This window comes from Podarcis tiliguerta (assembly GCF_965153285.1).
Source record: "Podarcis tiliguerta genome assembly, chromosome: 5".
Taxonomy (NCBI): Eukaryota; Metazoa; Chordata; class Lepidosauria; order Squamata; family Lacertidae; genus Podarcis; species Podarcis tiliguerta.
The window spans coordinates 45,766,276-45,783,710 of NC_139538.1; the positions used below are offsets into that span (position 1 = coordinate 45,766,276).

Sequence of the window (17,435 nt, forward strand, 5' to 3'; positions counted from 1 at the left end):
CCCTGTAAACTTGGTGGAAACAAATCAAGATGAACGCTCAATTAATAAGACATCTGGAATTGCCCAGACTGTAAGCTTTCCTTCTTCTCTCCCAAGTCCATTTTAATGGGTTTTTAAATAGGTATAGCACCAGGTCATTTTATTGTATCATTTTTATAATATTTTGAGCAGAAATGTGTGGGCTGCTATGTAGTAAAATAATTAATATCTGCACCAGCTTTCAGAATGTTAATTGTCTTTGTCTCAAGAATGAAATTTGAGCACTAAGTCAAGGCTGGCAGTGAAGGACACAAAAGTCTTACGCAATGTTGGCAGCTTCTTGACTCACCATTCAAGGTTTCTGATCCCAAGTATTTATTTATTCCATGCATTGTATACGTATCTCACATTTCTCCTACACAACTCAAGGATCCCAGCCAGGTGCTGACCACACATAGACTTCAGCAAGGTTGTTGCATTTTGTGTCTTCAGAAGGTTTCCTACATGTGCCAGATACAAAAAAATAACCTTGTTGACACGACATTGAGCAAATTCTTTAGTTGCCATTGAAATGTAACCACCTGTGAAATGCTACACAGCCATTGCTGAAGCATAAGAACACAATGGGTAGAATGAAACATAGTACTTAAGGACATTGTTCCATCATTGCAAGCATTTCTGCTTTATTGATCTCCCCACTCCTCCCTCCAACATACTGTCCTCCCAACCCTCCAGAGTAGATTTAGGGACAACATGGGGTTGTTCAGGAGTGGGGGGGGGGGAGAGAGAGAGCCCCATTGCACTGGTAGGAGTCCTTGCACTGGCTTCTGCTAGAAGAACAGGTTAGCCGAATCCATCCGAACATATGAAGTTGCCATATATTGCCAGACATTTTCTCAAACTAGCAGAAACTCTCCATGGTCATTGCATAGCTGTCCACAGTTTACAGAGCTGTCCATGGTCCAAATAGTGATTTCCCCCCCCCCCCAGCCTGTGCTGTGTTCCTTTTAAGCACAAATGCCAGAGACTGGCTCTAGGATGGACCTTCTGCATGCTAAGCATGTATGCGACCACTGAGCTATGGACCTCTCTTCTAGAAGCAGGTGGTCACTCCTCATTAGTTCATGAGGGAAAGGACAATTGATGGCTAATAGCCTTGATGGCTATGCTCTACCTACACAGTTGGAGGCAGCAATGTTTCTGAACTCCAGCTGCTGGAAACCACAGGAGGGCAAGGTGCTGTTGAACTCATGTCATGCTCCCTGGTTTCCCACAGGTTTCTGGTTGGCCACTGGAAGAACAGGATCCTGAACTAGATGGGGCAATGGTCTGATCCACCAGACTAGTCTTACGTTATTATGTACAGAATAAAAATTATTATTGCCACCTATTCAATGCCATAGGAAGCAGAATTCAGTTTTCCGAATGGATGTTTTTAATTCACTGGGTCCCCCAGTTGAACAAAAGTCAGTTTATAAAGAGAAGGAATGGTATTTTTTTCTGCTTCTGGGATATTTCAGAGGTTAACACTCTAATTTCTGTAAAAACAAGCTTTGTGCCGTTTCCTAGACAGTGTCAGCAAAAGGTTCACCCCAATACTTTGAAGTCTTTTAACTGGAAAGTACCAGTGAAAAGAATTAATAGTCTTCTAGAAATTGTCATCTTCAAGTTGATCCTCCAACCTTTCAGCCCTTTCCCATGAGTTTCAATTTTGCCTCTTGGGAGACTTGGTAGATGAAGAATCTTCAGGTTCCACCTCCTCTTTGTTACAACAAGGGTCTAATTGCCATGAAAAGGCATCCACTATGATCCTCTCTTCTCTGTGGGGATGACCTCTCCTTGTTCCTATTCCATCAGCAAGGAAGTAATTCCAAACACTGGCAGATTCAATGACGACTGGCCAGCTCACTCTGCTACATCCCCAGAATCTTACTTCTGGCAGTAAAGGAGACAAGAGCCTAGCACCCTGTCAACAGACTCTGTGTAAAAAGAAGAAGGGTTTAATCAAAATGACACTAGCATTCTCCCTTAGCATAGCCCTTTCTTCATTGCAAGGCAATCAGTTTTGACTTGGTGTGTGGCAACCATCCACAGGCTTCAGTGTATAAGAAGCAGGCAAATGCTGGAATGGTGCCACACAGCATGTACTGCAGTGGCTTTAAGGGTCTTTACTGAATCTAAACCATGGGTAGGCAAACTAAGGCCTGGGGGCCAGATCCGGCCCAATCGCCTTCTAAATCCAGCCCACGGATGGTCCGGAAATCAGCATGTTTTTACATGAGTAGAGTGTTTCATTTTATTTAAAATGCATCTCTGGGTTATGTGTGGGGCTTAGGAATTCGTTCATTTTTCTTCTTCTTCTTCAAAATATAGTCCTCCCCCCCCCCCCAAGATCTGAGGGACAGTGGACCAGCCCCCAGCTAAAAAAGTTTGCTGATCTAAACTGAAGCCTGCCTAATAATTTCTCTGGCTCCAAGAGTATGATGCCCTGGGCTGGTATAACTCTGAAGGAGTTCCCCCCACCTCTTAATTGGGGCTAACCCTGCCATTAGGAAGAGTGAGGCAGCTGCCTCAGGAGGCAGATGTTGGTGGGCAAAGAGCATTGGAGTATGGAACTGTGCATGAGAGACACATGGGTTGCACTGTGTCATCTAAGCTACCCTGCTGCCCTCAGCTGCAGTGGAGGATGATGTCCTGTTGACAATGTTGAAGTAAGATACAACTGCCAGTTTGGCTGGTTTCTCTGCATGGAACTGAAGGACGGTTGATACAAACAGATTCCCTTGGTACTGAAAAGACCATGAGAAAAGACCAAGTGATCCTCTCTGGGGTGATGGTTTCCATTACTGGGGTGCCACCACCAAAACAACTATCTCTCTAGTAGCCATCCAGTGATATATCAGATAACCAGGTCATTAAAAGCTTCACAGAACAAAGGTATGGTAATAACTGGTTTGTCCTACAGCTATCAAGAGGGCAATAGGTCCAGACAGTTCATGGACCTCATTTAGTTATTGTTATTATGCAGGGCTTCCACTGACCTGGCTGAGATGTGCATGAACCTGCTCCTTTTTCTTCTCCTCCAGCATGGTTACAAGTAGGTAGCAACATCTACTTTCATTTCCAACTAATGGCAGATTGTTTTGTTGTCCAACCTGGGAGCTGCAATTAATTTTAACTGAACAAGTCAGGATGAGAAACCACAGCTTGAAGTTGACTTGTTGCTACAAACCATTGTTTAAGCTAACCACAGTTCATCCCACTTCAGACAAAATGTCTCACTGCAGTTAGTTGAAAATGAAAGTGAATGCTTCTCGTCTCCTCCTGGTGATCAAGCAAGAGAGGAAAGCAGTCAGAGGAAGTACACAAACCTAAGGTTCACTCATGTGGCATTAGTCCTTGTCCAATTGCAGCCAGGGTCCTGCAATATTCCAGAGAAAGGAAAGCTAGGAGTTCATGTGCACAGCTGCCTGGCTATGAGAAAGCCGGTTGCTTAATTTTTTGCTTGTTTGTTGTCGAGCTTGCCACTTCGAAATTAATGAAGTGGAAAGTGAAGTTTCATTTTAATATATTTCTCATTATCATTGTAACAATGCAAACAAAAACAACAATGGAGTTAACAGATAAATTGATTCATGACAGCAAAATAATCAAATAGATAAATGGAAGGGTTTGGAGGGGTTGCTTCAGCAATTTACTCGTTTTGTAAGCAGTACGCAACGGCTTTCAAATTTCTTGAAGCAATGAAAGTGGAGATGAAATAGTGAAAAGGGATTCAGGTGATGTCTGTGTGTGAGAGAGAAAAGCAAGGACAAGAAAAAACCTCTGTTGTGGGGGGGGGATGTAAAAAATTCTAGTTGCGTTATGCACCAATTGTAGCAAATAGTATGGCATATATTGTTGTCCTATTGGTTATCTGTGTACACTGAGGAAGAAAATGCATGCAGTTTGCCGAGACACTCAGCCCGCTAACACCTGAGTGATGTAGCTGACTACTGTTTGTGTAATAAACATCAACACAGTGAATAATGCTTCATCCAGCCCTGACTCCGAGGGCTGCCAGTGATTACTCTTGGCATCCTTCATGCTTTCTCTGATTGCAGCAATTCCACAAAGTCACCTCAGACCCCAAGCACAAAATGGAGGCAAGAGTAATGCTGTGGTGGTAATTCATGGGCCCTTCTTGACCTCCCATGGGGCAAAGAGAATTTTTCAAATCATTGTCCTGTATCCTTTAAATAAACTATAGCTGTGCTTGAGTTTTGTTTAGCCAACATCTTGGTAATATCAGGTTGGTTTCCTTGCGGGCTTAATTTTCATCAGACTCCCAAAGGTGGTGAGCCTCCTTTTCTCCCTGTTCTCTGTGTCATGATTTTAGCTGTCACAAAACTAGTCAGACTCAGTTCTACTTCACATACAATTTTTACCACCTGAAAATAAATACTTGGGCTGCATGTGAGGTAACAGATCCTAGACTGAAACAGAAATGAGGAATGGTCTTGAGCTTAGACTCAACAACACTAGCACTTTTGATCTCCCCTTGATAATATAATAAATAATAATAATAATAATAATAATAATAATAATAATAATAATAATTTATTTTTTATTCCGCGCCCATCTGGCTGGGTTTCCCCAGCCACTCTGGGTGGCTTCCAACAAAACACTAAATACAATAACCTATTAAACATTCAAAGCTTCCCTGAACATTACACTGACCAGGTGAGTGGTCCAGGGCATTTATCTCAGCAAACGTAAAATTAAGAATGAAAGATCAAGTTTATAAGAAAATAATAGACAATCCTCAAATCCGAGCCAGTTCCTTGCACATACATTTTAGTATTCTTTAGCTCTACTGCCCTATTCCTAGAAATCTCTTTTCAGAGTTTAGTTATCCTTTGTTTTTCTGAAAAAGAACGGGGGTAAAGAGCGAGAAAGAGTGACAGTTATCCTAGAAAGAATAACTCTTAGGCTGTGCAGCACAGGAATTATTCTTCTATCATGAAGCAGTTCATATTTTGACGGTTGTTAAGCTGATTCATTTTGTTCTTGCTATTCTTGTTGATATTCAAACAATTTTTCATGGTTTCCCTGCAAACATAATCCTCTTTTTGTGTGGGTCTTTCAGAAAAGCAATTTATTTTTTCTAATTGATTTATCAAAAGGGGAGCTATCTACCTGCATCGAACAGGCTCATTATGAAATTAAAACATTTGCCAGCTTTCCAACTCGGCTTATATAGTTTTCAATTAACTCTTTTCATCCTTTCCCCAGTCAAAATCTTTGGCCCATGATGCGAGTCATTGTGGAGATCAAGGTAATAAAGACAAGCTGTGGCTGTCCCCAGAGTAATGGATTAGAGATGCTGAGCTCTCTTTGCAGCCTCTTTCCACAAAGATGCACTGAGGGGATGAAGGGGAAATTAATGCTACAGGCCTAGGAAAAGACTGATGGAAACAGTGTGCCCTTTCCTGCCTGTTTCCTCGTCTGCTGATGGAGGTCAAGACGAAAGACTGATAAGGAAAACATGGTAGTGCTATTTGTAGCATCCTAGTGAAAAGCCTCTAAGTATGTCTAATCAAAGAGTTGCAGAGATATTGATGGACAGCAGAGGATCGCAACCCGCTTAGGTGGTCAACACATTTGACACAGGGGTCAAACTGAAAATATATGTGCCAGAGAAGGTCACTTATTAGCATATTTTATTTCTAGCCAGCTAATGATCTTTGCATGTGCATAATCAATTTCATTTTGGGAGTGGAGGGAGGAATAGCCAAATTCCTTTTTACATTCTGTATTTTACTCTTTGAGTTCCAGTCAGATGAGAAAACAAAAGTCCTGGTTTCCCCAGTCCCAAACATCAGAAGACTTAAAGGTCTGTGCTATAAATCATTATGCAGGAAATTAGAGTTATTTTTTAATTTCTCTAGGAAAGAAATATCAGAATGGGGGAGAGATCAACAATATGAGGTTGGAACAATATTTTTGCAAAGTTTATTCGGACCCCATTAGGAACGTGCCATATATCAAAACATCAGACCATAGCTCATCGTTGTTTGCTGATTGACAGTCATCCAGGAATTGAGACAAGATGTTTATATCCCTACCTTTTGATGCCAGGGATTTAACATGGGTCATTTTATTTATTTATTGTTTATTTAAGTTATTTCATAAAATTTATACACTGCTTGATTGTAAAAAAAACAAGAACACCTCAAAGCAGTTTAATAAAACAGAGAGAAATCTGCAACCATACTTTGATACATACAAAAATTAAAATACTAAAAGAGTTTAAAATTACCTCATGCAAAGTATGTGGTCTACCACTGAACTACAACCCTAAGACCGTGTCCCACTAGTGTCCCAAAAGAACCAGGACATTCCCATTTTTTATCGTGAGAGACCGGCAGCCATTTTGGGCACTGTGATCTCAACAAATTTTGTGTTGTGTCCCGTTCCCCCCTCCCACGAAAAAAGTGATTTCACATGGAGCCCTAAAATGCGTAGTTTGGGCATCAGACCCAGAAAATGTGTTGGTTCTTTTCAGGTGAGGAACGCCTAGGTGCCCAGGGCTACAGACCTGTATCCACTTTCCTGGTAGTAACCTCCAATGTACTTGATCAACCTTAGTACTGTGTAGGCATGAATAGAATTGTTCTGTCAAGGTTGCTTTGAAAGTGGAATGGATGGATCAATTTATTACCATTTCAATCCATCCTGTTTTATTCAATATCATGTATACTCCACATTTGCATTTAAAATTTTCTGCTTTTTCATATACATCTGCCCTAAAATGCACATATTTGTATAATTCCCACCCCTTAAAATAAACATTTATTTGCATTTTTAAGCCAAAACTACATCAGAATTCTGATAAGTGTACACTCCTAAGGATAACTGAATTCTGATCTGTCTGTTAGTCTGGGAGGTGCAAATTCAGCTGGCTTGCTTTGAAATGCAGACCAAACAACATTTGCCTCCATTCTCTTTGAAATGCTTTTAAAATCAAAGGAACTACAGAAAATCAACATCCATCTATTATCTTCTGTCTGATTTCTTTTGTAGGATAAACGCTGTGGATTTTTAAGGTATGTTAACATCAATGGTATGCCAACATTGGATTTGAAGTTGTCTAATTAAAAAAGATATTGATGCCTACAGTAATCCCCTTTGTTTAGCATTCAAAGGGAGAATTCTCACTGTCTTCAGTGATAAACCAATTAGGTCTCATTTAGGTAAATGAATAAAATAGGAAGCACCACAGACAGCTGAGGTGTGAATTAGCTGTTCACCCCACCCAAAAAGGATCACATAATTACAGTGGAGTCTGTAAATTATCAGCTATATATGCTACTACGCAGTAATTAAAAGGCAAAGTGAATGTTTGTAATTAGTAACAGGAAAGAATAGAACATCACATAGGAAATGCCATATTGTTACAAGTCGTACATAGTGTTAATCTATACCTGTAGCTGGATGCTGTAGGGGATATCAGATCAAATATTCACAATATCTGTTTACTGGATGAAAATATTATATTTGCAGCTGCGAATAAGTGTGAAAAAATAGCAGTAGGTTTCTGACTCTCACGGAATGCTGCACTAAAAAAGTGATGCCTTCTTTCAAAAAAGATATTTCAAATTTAAACATTTTTCCACTTAAGTGGGAAGGATACTTGAAGACTCATTTGGATGCACAGGCTCCTTTAAAGGAAGTTGTGGAGTATATATATATATATATATATATAAACCCAGAGCTAAAAGGGACCCGGAGAATCATCTAGTCCCTGTGCAGCTGTCCCTTATGGGGGTCAAACCTCAGCACCACACTCTAACCAACTGAGCTATCCAGCAGGTAATCATAGAAATGAAATAGACTTGTGCAGTAATCTCTCTGCACCAGAGCTTCTATGCTCAGACATGGTCAGGGGTTCAGGCTAAATTGCCAGTTTACAAAAAGTGGAGGGAGAGAGAATAAAGCAAATGTACAGGGGAAAATGTACAGGGTTACTCAGAGCAAACCTAAATTAACAAACCTAAGTACATCACGTTCCTTAATTTTAGTGGGTCTATGCTGAGTAGGGCTACCATTGGATGTATCCGTAGCAAGTAGATAAGAGTATTTACCAAAGGCGTCGAGAAAAACATATCCAGAGCAAGGGTTCCCGCCTCCTCTCAGCAAAGGAATTGCTCAGTCTAAATCAGAATCCCGCCCCCAACAGGAAGGACGCCAGAACCCTGCTTTTCTCCTCATCCCCTCCTACAGTTCTCTGAGCCTCTCCCATCTTCTCCTGTGAGGACTGATCGGTTGGCCTGCCTCTTCCCCAGAAGACACAGACTCTGGCTTATCTGATGGTTGCCTGGCAATGCTTTGGCCAACTTCCAGCTCTTCCTCTCCTTGTGAGCTAATGGCTTCTTCCCTGGGAAGGAGGGGCCCTGGGCTGTCCTGTCTGGAATCTAACAGTTCTCCCTCATCTGCAGAGCCAGCCTCTTGTTCACGCAGCTCAAATTCCAAGTCTGAACCCACTGCACCCTGGGGGGGGGGGGGGACAGGTTTCTGACTCTGCTGTTGTCACCAAAGCTTGTAAAACTCACACCACATCTGGGCCAATCATCTATTGCAAAGCCAGTGGGGAAAAAGATGACCCCAGTAGCCAATTGCAGGATCACCCCCCCAAAAAAAAATTCTACTTGGCTCCCCAAGGGTAACCAGCTAATCCAGCTGTGACAAAGTGATGGGTGTGTTGCCTTGCTAAGCAAAGAGTCTCTTCCCACATGGCCTGGCCCCATCTATATGTCAGAGGCCAGCTGAAATCTCCTAAGGTGTTTCATTATGGCACTAAGGGGTTGATAGGACAAAATCTATGCTTAATTTCACAAGGTCAGGGAGGGAAACTGTGAGCCTTCAACATGATTTGCTTTCTCCATGCCTGAATATGACATATCAGGCAGATGAACCATTGTTTGACCTAGTAGTAATGGTTCTTTCTTGTGTACTTGTGGCTTTATAAAAGTCTGAGATAAATTGAACAAAGCACTAAGTTCAGATGCTATTGGATTTGTCAAAGCTGTTTTTGGCTAGAAGTCAAGAGTTATTTTATAGGACATCCTGTATACGATTAATCTAGATAGACTGGAAAGCAACTGACCTCCCACTTCAGAGGTACGATTGAAGTTAGATATAGAGGGATGCCCATGCAGCTACAGAGCAGCAACAGATCATTTTCTCCAAGCTCACCATTCTTGAGATTAACTCCCAGATAGGCTTCAGAATACCTTTGTTCTTTACTTAAAGTAGTTCTATTTATTATTATTTAATTTTGCGGCCCATCCTGAGATCTCCAGGTAGGGAACAATTGAAAAAACCTGAAATGATTTGTAATAAATAAACCACCAGATGCTGCAGATCAGCCCCAAATTATTAAAAATCACCAGAGGCTTCAGCCATGTTATAAGCTGGTGACTAAACAACAGCAAACTTGGGCAAATTTCAGAGGGGAGGAAATTTCATAAACAAGGTGCCACCACAAAGGAGGTCCTTTCTCATGTCACCGCACAGAGCATAACACCTAGTGGTGGGCAGTTAAAAACATGCAGGCAGGACTATATTGGGAGATACGCTGCTTCAAGCAATTAAGCCTCACATTGTTTAGGGCTTTAAATTCATTTGCAATGCCTTGAATTCAAAAGAGGGTGCAATTCTTTAAGAGCCAGTGTTATGTGGCTCTGTCTTGCTGCTCCACTCAGGAGCCAATCAGCTGCAGTTCGCACTTTCTGCATCATCTTCCAGGGCATCCCCACATACAGTATGGGATATATGCTGCTTTTCAGGGTAAAGTGCTCCCCAAGAACATTAAAATGATAAAACAATTTTCAAACTACAAAAGAGTCGATTCATTTTTTTAAAAAATCACCAGTTTAAAATAGTTTAAAGCCCAACTAAATGCACTTTTTAATAGAATGCAGTTATATTAGATAGTTCCAAAGATGTGGGGCCACTATTGAAAAGGCTTGCCAGAGCCCAATACAATTAAAGTTGAAGGGTTCTGATCCACATGTTAGTCTGGAACGTATGTTTCAGATCAGTGCATATTGGAAATCACAAATAATGAATTCTGCAAGCTCTCCTGCTAAAGACACCCTGTGCTTGTTAACTCTGCAATCACCAGTTCATCTTCCCCTGCTTGCCCCCTTGTGCTGGTGCTGCTCTACTAGCATAAGGGTTACATTGGCAGCAGGCACCATTGTTAGACTAGACAGCAGGGGTGCCAACTTGAATAAAATATTATGGGGGCCCAGGTAAGCCCCACCCCCATAAACAATCACATGGTGCCGTGCACACACACACCAGACCTCCGGATATAGGGCGGTTTATAAATTCAATAAAATAAATAAAGAAAGAAATTTCAGTTGGGATGCTCATCCACTTTGTGGGGTCCCGGCCCCCTCAAATATTTTATTGTGGGGACTGAAGCCCCCGCAGCCCCTAGGAATTGGATCCTATGACAGAAATGACATGTCTACTCAATCTTTCAGCAAAAGGTCAAAGTAGATCAATTCGTTCTCTAAGTGATACAGTTACTCAGCTGAAAGTGCTCAGCTTTGACTAGATTGTGCTTTGTAGAGCTGATGTTGAAGATGTATCCAAATTCTAGACATTAAATGAAAGAAATGCATCATGGGTGACTGAACCTTGCTCAGATGAACTTTTTTTCCTTACTTGCAAGTAAGTTGGTGGCTCTTCTGCTAGACTCCAAAGCTCATTTGCTTTCTTGCTTTCTTTCTTTTTCTTTTTTTCTTTCTTGTTGCCCTTGAAACTAAACTTCAAAGTACTGGCGAACAAAGACAGCATGGAAAAGGAGGTTACAGTCAAACACATTATCCTAACCTCAATGTGACTATTGACAATGGCAAATTAGTTCCTGGTGATAAGTTAGATTAAGCAAAGACCACAATAAAGCACAAATCAATAGTTTTATGAATTAGGTATTCTGAGTCAGCAACGTCACATAAGACAATGCATCCAGCAGCATGGCATTCTTTGATAACACATCACACATAATTTGAATCTATCCTTGTTGTATTGTTGTACTGAAGCAATTTCTTCTGTATACTGTTGGAGTTAAAACAGCATCTACTGTTTTTATACTCTGTTTTTTTAAAATCCCACATTTTATTTCACCATCCCTCCCCTGATCTGCAGAGTGAGTGGCAAGGTGACATTCAGTCCAGCCATATCAGGAGAGGTGGGACACTTAGGGCCACACACAGCCACACATAGAAATTATATACATATATATAGATACACATGTGTGTGTGTGTCCCCTCATCCACAGCTTCAAGATTGGTCAGAGGGCTAGGAGTTCCTCAGTGCAGCCCAGAGAGTCTAGGGTTGCCATACATCTGGAAATTCCCACACAGATCCAGAATACTGTAGTCTTAAGCAGTGTCTGGACGGAAATTGCCTAGGTGTTCAGGAAAAGCTGACAGTGCCGTTTTTGACCATTTTACTTTAGAAAAGCTCCAAAACGTCCATTTTTTTTCATCTTCTTCTTCTTTTGCAATTTTGCCCCAAAAGCTCAACAACTCTTGCTGAAATATGGCAACCCTAAAGACGGTACTCAATCTTTGCCCTGTATGCGTGATTGGTCTTTATCTGCTCTGCATGGCCATGACAGAGGCCAGAATCTGTGCCCCGAAATTTTATTTGTTGATTTATTATTTATTTCATAAAATGTATGTACTGCTTGGTTGTGAAAACCCCCTCAGAGTGGCTTATTTTAGTACCCAATTGTATTAGAATGATGAGGCTCATGTTTCTCAAGAGGGTCTGCTTCATCTGTTTAAGATCTGCAGAAGGTTTGTATACATGTCATGAACACATCTGCCCCAAATAGGGAAACACAGCACGAGTCAGTAAGCAATCCTCCTCCCCCTCTCTCTGACACAGAATGGAATGTGGATCAGAGTCAGCAGAGAGTGGGAGGGTGAGAAGTCAGTTCCCACAAGAAACACAGGCAGACTTAGAAAGCAGGCGAAATAGCATTTCCTCAGAGGAGGCAATTAATCATCTGAGCCCAAGGAGTCGTCATATGGCAAAGGTATTAGGCAGGAAGCAAGCCCAGAAACATTACGGTCATTGGTTCAGGATATTCTGCAGAACCAAGAAGCACTCCTCAGAAGGGTCAACTGATTCATAAGCAATGAACGTCTGATTAGACATCCAAGGCTAATTGTTTGTATTGCAATAAATCTTCCAGCTAATTACGACTTGCATGCTGTGTTATCAAGACAGCAGCCTGGACTCTGGACAATACCCTTCCTGTCTGCAGGTGGAGGAGTTCAGCAGAAGTGGATGGGGTGGGCTGTCCAATTGATGCACCAAGGACACTGTCTCCAGAATCGCCAGTCTTTTATGGTTCCCACACTTATCTGTTGGGTTGCCGCCATGCTGCAAATCCTCGGTCTGGATTAATAAAACACTTGGTTACAAATGTCTCTACAAGTGCTTGTGTGAAAGAGTGCACACATTTTGATTTGTACAGGTCAGCTATTGTGTACAGAATCAGACAGATTGTACACTCAATGTATAGCATGTGTGAGCACTGTTAGTGTGACCCTTTTATCCAAGTTTCTGTGTCATGCCATGCCATCATTCTGCCAGAGGGTGAAGAACTGCCAAAATCTGGTGCCAAGAGTAGGGAAAGTGGAGTGAGACAACTTGAATCCCAGGACATTTCATTTCCTCCATAATTCCACGATTCATTTTGTACGAACTCAATGAAAAGTCTGGAAATCTAAAGAAAGACAGAGAGAAAAGTCGTTCATGAAGACTGATCTACTTTATGATTGCAAATATGTTTTGTGAAATCCTGTTCTCTTGCCTCAATCCCCTGACGTGCCTTTTACATAAAATGCAGATGAAGCCAGCATCTTTATCTGTTTTAATTTTGATCAGGCACACTGAGACCTCCTGACCTTTCCTGTTCTGCCACAGGAAGAGTGACTGTGAATGTGATAGAACATATTATACAAACCAAGCAGCATTAATTCTGATGGGATGATTAAATGCACCAAGGTGTGCTAATGAGCTCTGCTCAACAAGAACAGAAAAGAGAAAGTAGAAGACAAAAAAGTTTCACTTCCCCACCAAACCCAACATGTTTTATAATTTTACCCCCTCTAGGGTTCCCCTGAGCATTCTCTACTTATAATAGTCACTTCAAAAACAACACATTCATTGCAGCAAGACAGATGTAACCCCCACCTCCATTTTTTAAAATAAAAAATTGCCCACATTGAACAATTGAACTACTTTGATGCTGTTTTGGTGCCCTTTATCCTCCAACTTTCTGCCTTCTTTTTTGTCTTCATTTTTGCTCTGGCAACCCTGAGATTTCAGGGTTGCAATCTTTTAATTGCAACTGTTTTTATAATGTTTTAACTGAAACTGCTTTAAAAAAAGAAAGAACTCATTTATAACACTTTTTTAAAAAGTGGATGTGTTTGCTGCCCTGGGATACTTTTGGAGGGTGTCTGGGACATAAATTCAATAAATAAATAGATCTGTAGCTTCATTTGCTTCACCCGAATCAGACTGGCAAGTCACATGCTTCTATATGTGAACAAAATTGTTGTTTGCTTTACAATCAGATTAAATGGTGGAATGGGAAATGACACTGAGGCAGACTGAGAAGGCAAAAATGGTGTGTAGAGCAGCACTGAATCCTCATGAATGTGCCTCCTATAAATGGGAGGGCACTGGATGTCAAAAACTGGAGGCCACCTTTAACACTCATGGAAAAGAACACAAACTGAGATAAAAGAGAGAGAGACAGAAACTGTGATATGTAAGAGAGAGAATTTATGTTATATGTAAGATAAATAAGTTATGAATTCATGTATTGCAGGGGGTGGACTAAAGCAGTGTTCCTCAAACCTGGGTCCCCAGTTGTTGTTTGACTACAACTCCCATCATCCCTAGCCAGCAGGACCAGTGGTCAGGGGTGATGGGAGTTGTAGTCTAACAACAACTGGGGACCCAAGCTTGAGAAACATTGGACTAGAGGACCCTCAACTCTACATTTCTATGATTCTATGATTTTCTGTGGAAAGGTAATGGGACCTGTCCCTGATACCATGTGCACCTCCAATGCACTGCAATTGTGATCACTGCAACAAGGTGCCTAGGCAACTGGATTTCCCATAACACAGGTGACTTGATTTCTTTGAGTGCCTCCAAAAATACATAGGCAGCACCTCTTTGTAGATGTTCTCCTCGTAGACATCTGACAATCAATAGGCAAAGAAAGCTAGGGGAGGAGGGAGGAGTTGTCCTAGTCACACACAGGGAAGGAGCAGCCACTGGCTGGCTTTCTACAATTATTTCTCTCACTGCCTAATTTTTGCTAGCAACTGAGAGTGGAGGGAACAGAGAAAATCCACCGCTGTGAATGGAGGAAGCTGGAGATAAACAACATATGAATGAGCAGCCAGCAGCTCCTTCATCAGTGTGCTTGTCTGTGATCGCCTCCAGCTTCCTTTGCCTGTTGCCTGAGAGCCTCCCAAGTTCTTAGCAGGCAAAGCCCAGCCACTCCTCATGTGGTGAGGATAATCTACCTCCCAGCGTTAAGACATACATGTTGGCACCTCAGTAGTGAATTCCAATCAAGTGGAGAGAAAATAAAGTTTGTCCCAGATACAGGAACAAAATAATTGGAGTCTTGGGCACCTTTCTTAAAAAAGATAGTAACCATTGCTTTTGGATATTAACAAGTACAGACTACGAAGTACTGAGACCAAATGCCAGCTGTCGTATGCCGAATGTTTACACCTGAAAAGATGGATTATTTACTTTAATATATATATAGAGAAGTACTTCTATACCAACATACATATACTGCAAAATCAGGGTAGTGTACAGCAGTAAAACAAAATTAAAATCCTAAAATCAATCCTGAAAATGGGTAGCCAGTCAAAAAAGCTTTGGACAACTGCATAGGCATGTCAGCATAAAAAAGTTTTCAAGAGACACCTGAAAGTCAAAAGCTAAGATGTCTGTGGAATCTCTGTTGCCAGAGTGTTTCACAGCATAAGGCCAGTGATACAAAATACCAGATTTCAAGTTGAGACTAGTTAGGCCTCTGTAACACGGGTTGCAATTGACAGTGAATGAGCTGGAATATAAGGGAACGAACATTTCTTAAGGACTGTGATATAGATTCTGTGTTTTGTAACTGAAAGTCAAATGCTACATATGGTTGTCACATGTTGAATACTGCTGTCAAAGGCTGAATTTTTAATATTCAGTTGTATTCAGTATACAGAAGCTTGATATCAAAATCCATAAAAGACAATTTTGAGAATGTGTTACCAGTTATGGATAAAAAATTATTTCAGTTCTACACATGTGCAAAGTCCAAGGTGAGAGAGGATGCTTTACCTAAACCTAGAGGTCCAAAGGGCCCAGTCTGAGCTGAAAGTCTAAAAAAGCACTGCCTGTAACTATATGGAGTATCCAGCTCTTATAAGATCTTGTGAGATTTACTACAGCAACTCAAAAGCAATGTTAAGAAGCAAGAGTCTGAACAGTGAGCTGCTAGTCTAGGCCATCTATAACAGAAAAAGAGTAGCAGCCACTTGGTGTGACAAGCTTTCTCAGCAACTACAAATCCTACGGTTTCTTAGTTCCTACTCATGTTTCCTCAGCAGAAATTAGAGGAGCTACTGGGGGCTGGCATCCAACTGGCTGGAGGAGATAGAAAAATAAAAAATAATAGAATATAAGATCTCAGGGACAATGCTATTTGTCTAGATCAGGCTTCCTCAAACGCGGCCCTCCATATGTTTTTGGCCTACAACTCCCATGATCCCTGGCTAGCAGGACCAGTGGTCAGGGATGATGGGAATTGTAGTCTCAAAACATTTGGAGGGCTGAGTTTGAGGAAGCCAGGTCTAGATGAATAGGTGCTGGAACTTACCATGAGCTTCTCCCTTGTTCTCTTATAATGGCAATGGCACCCAGCTGACAGGTGCAGGAACTGAGTTCCACTGAGTTCCAGCTAAAAAGCCCTGTCATTATCCTTAATCCAGGGGTGATCTTTGTTCAGCCCAGTGGCCGCATGCCAGTAGTGGACGTAGCCAGAGGCAAAAATCAGAAGGTGCAATAGATGCAACATTTACCTTTGTACGGTAGTCTGTATTGCAGCTGTGCAAATGTCAGATTCTGTACAGAGGTACACATTATTCCACCATCCAAGCAAGCAGAAAGTCTTATGATAACTCAAAAACATATTCTAGCCAGGCAAAGAGGGTGCAGGGCAGGGCCGGAGGTCTGTGGCCTGCGGAGCAGATACAGCCTGGGAGAGTCCTGAGGACCCTTGGGCCTTTGGTTCCCCACTTCTGCTTCAATCAATATACAGATTTCAAAGTGGATTCTAATTCTTTTTCATCTACACATCTAAGCACCTTGAGACAAGGATTGGGATGTGCCCTGGTAGCCTGTCCAAGTAAAGGACAGCTTTGAACTTTGATGTTCCTTCTTGAAACTCAGTCTTTCTTGTTCCACACCATCCCTGCTTAATCTATCAGTGTTCTTCCTGCCAGCAGCAACCACTTCCAAAAGAATATCCCTAATATATCATTCCCTTATGGTGCATAATTTTTAGATTATGTCTTTTAATTTTCTTACTGATGGCCAGTAGGTAGGACTAAATCAATTTTAACAAGACCCTCCTTAATTTTAAAAGCTGCAATTATACCACCGTGAACTCATTTCTTTTCCAGGAAGAAGGAGGGGTTTCTCAGTCTTACCTCTTAGTCTCTAATCTTCTAATAGTGTCATAATTACTGCTGTAATTTTACTCTTCTTCAAGAGTAATTGTCTCTTTCCCCCCTAACCTATCATCAATAGCCCATGTTGCGTATAATTTGTAAAGGATGGTGGAATTATTATGATATCATTCTGTATGGGTGACAAAATATCAGGTTTACAGCTGTGAACTGCCTTCCAGTTTATATCAGCAGCTAACATGCTAAGGTTGTGTTTATAGATGACTTAGGTAAAGGTAAAGGTAAAGGTACCCCTGCCCGTACGGGCCAGTCTTGACAGACTCTAGGGTTGTGCGCCCATCTCACTCAAAGAGGCCGGGGGCCAGCGCTGTCCGGAGACACTTCCGGGTCACGTGGCCAGCGTGACGAAGCTGCTCTGGCGAGCCAGAGCCGCACACGGAAACGCCGTTTACCTTCCCGCTAGTAAGCGGTCCCTATTTATCTACTTGCACCCGGGAGTGCTTTCGAACTGCTAGGTTGGCAGGCGCTGGGACCGAACAACGGGAGCGCACCCCGCCGCGGGGATTCGAACCGCTGACCTTTCGATCGGCAAGCCCTAGGTGCTGAGGCTTTAACCCACAGCGCCACCCGCGTCCCACATAGATGACTTAGACTATGTGCCAATTA

General features: G+C 41.8%; 1 protein-coding gene across 1 annotated transcript in view; it reads right to left on the minus strand.

Moving 5' to 3' along the window:
- Positions 1 to 339: 339 nt before the first annotated feature.
- Positions 340 to 17,435, minus strand: part of SORCS1 (sortilin related VPS10 domain containing receptor 1) — a 424,966-nt gene continuing 407,870 nt past the window's right edge. The window contains exon 27 of the mRNA XM_083441628.1: positions 340 to 479. Coding sequence (XP_083297754.1) covers positions 355 to 479 — 125 coding nt within the window. The 3' untranslated portion in view covers positions 340 to 354. The remainder of the gene's footprint in view (positions 480 to 17,435) is intronic.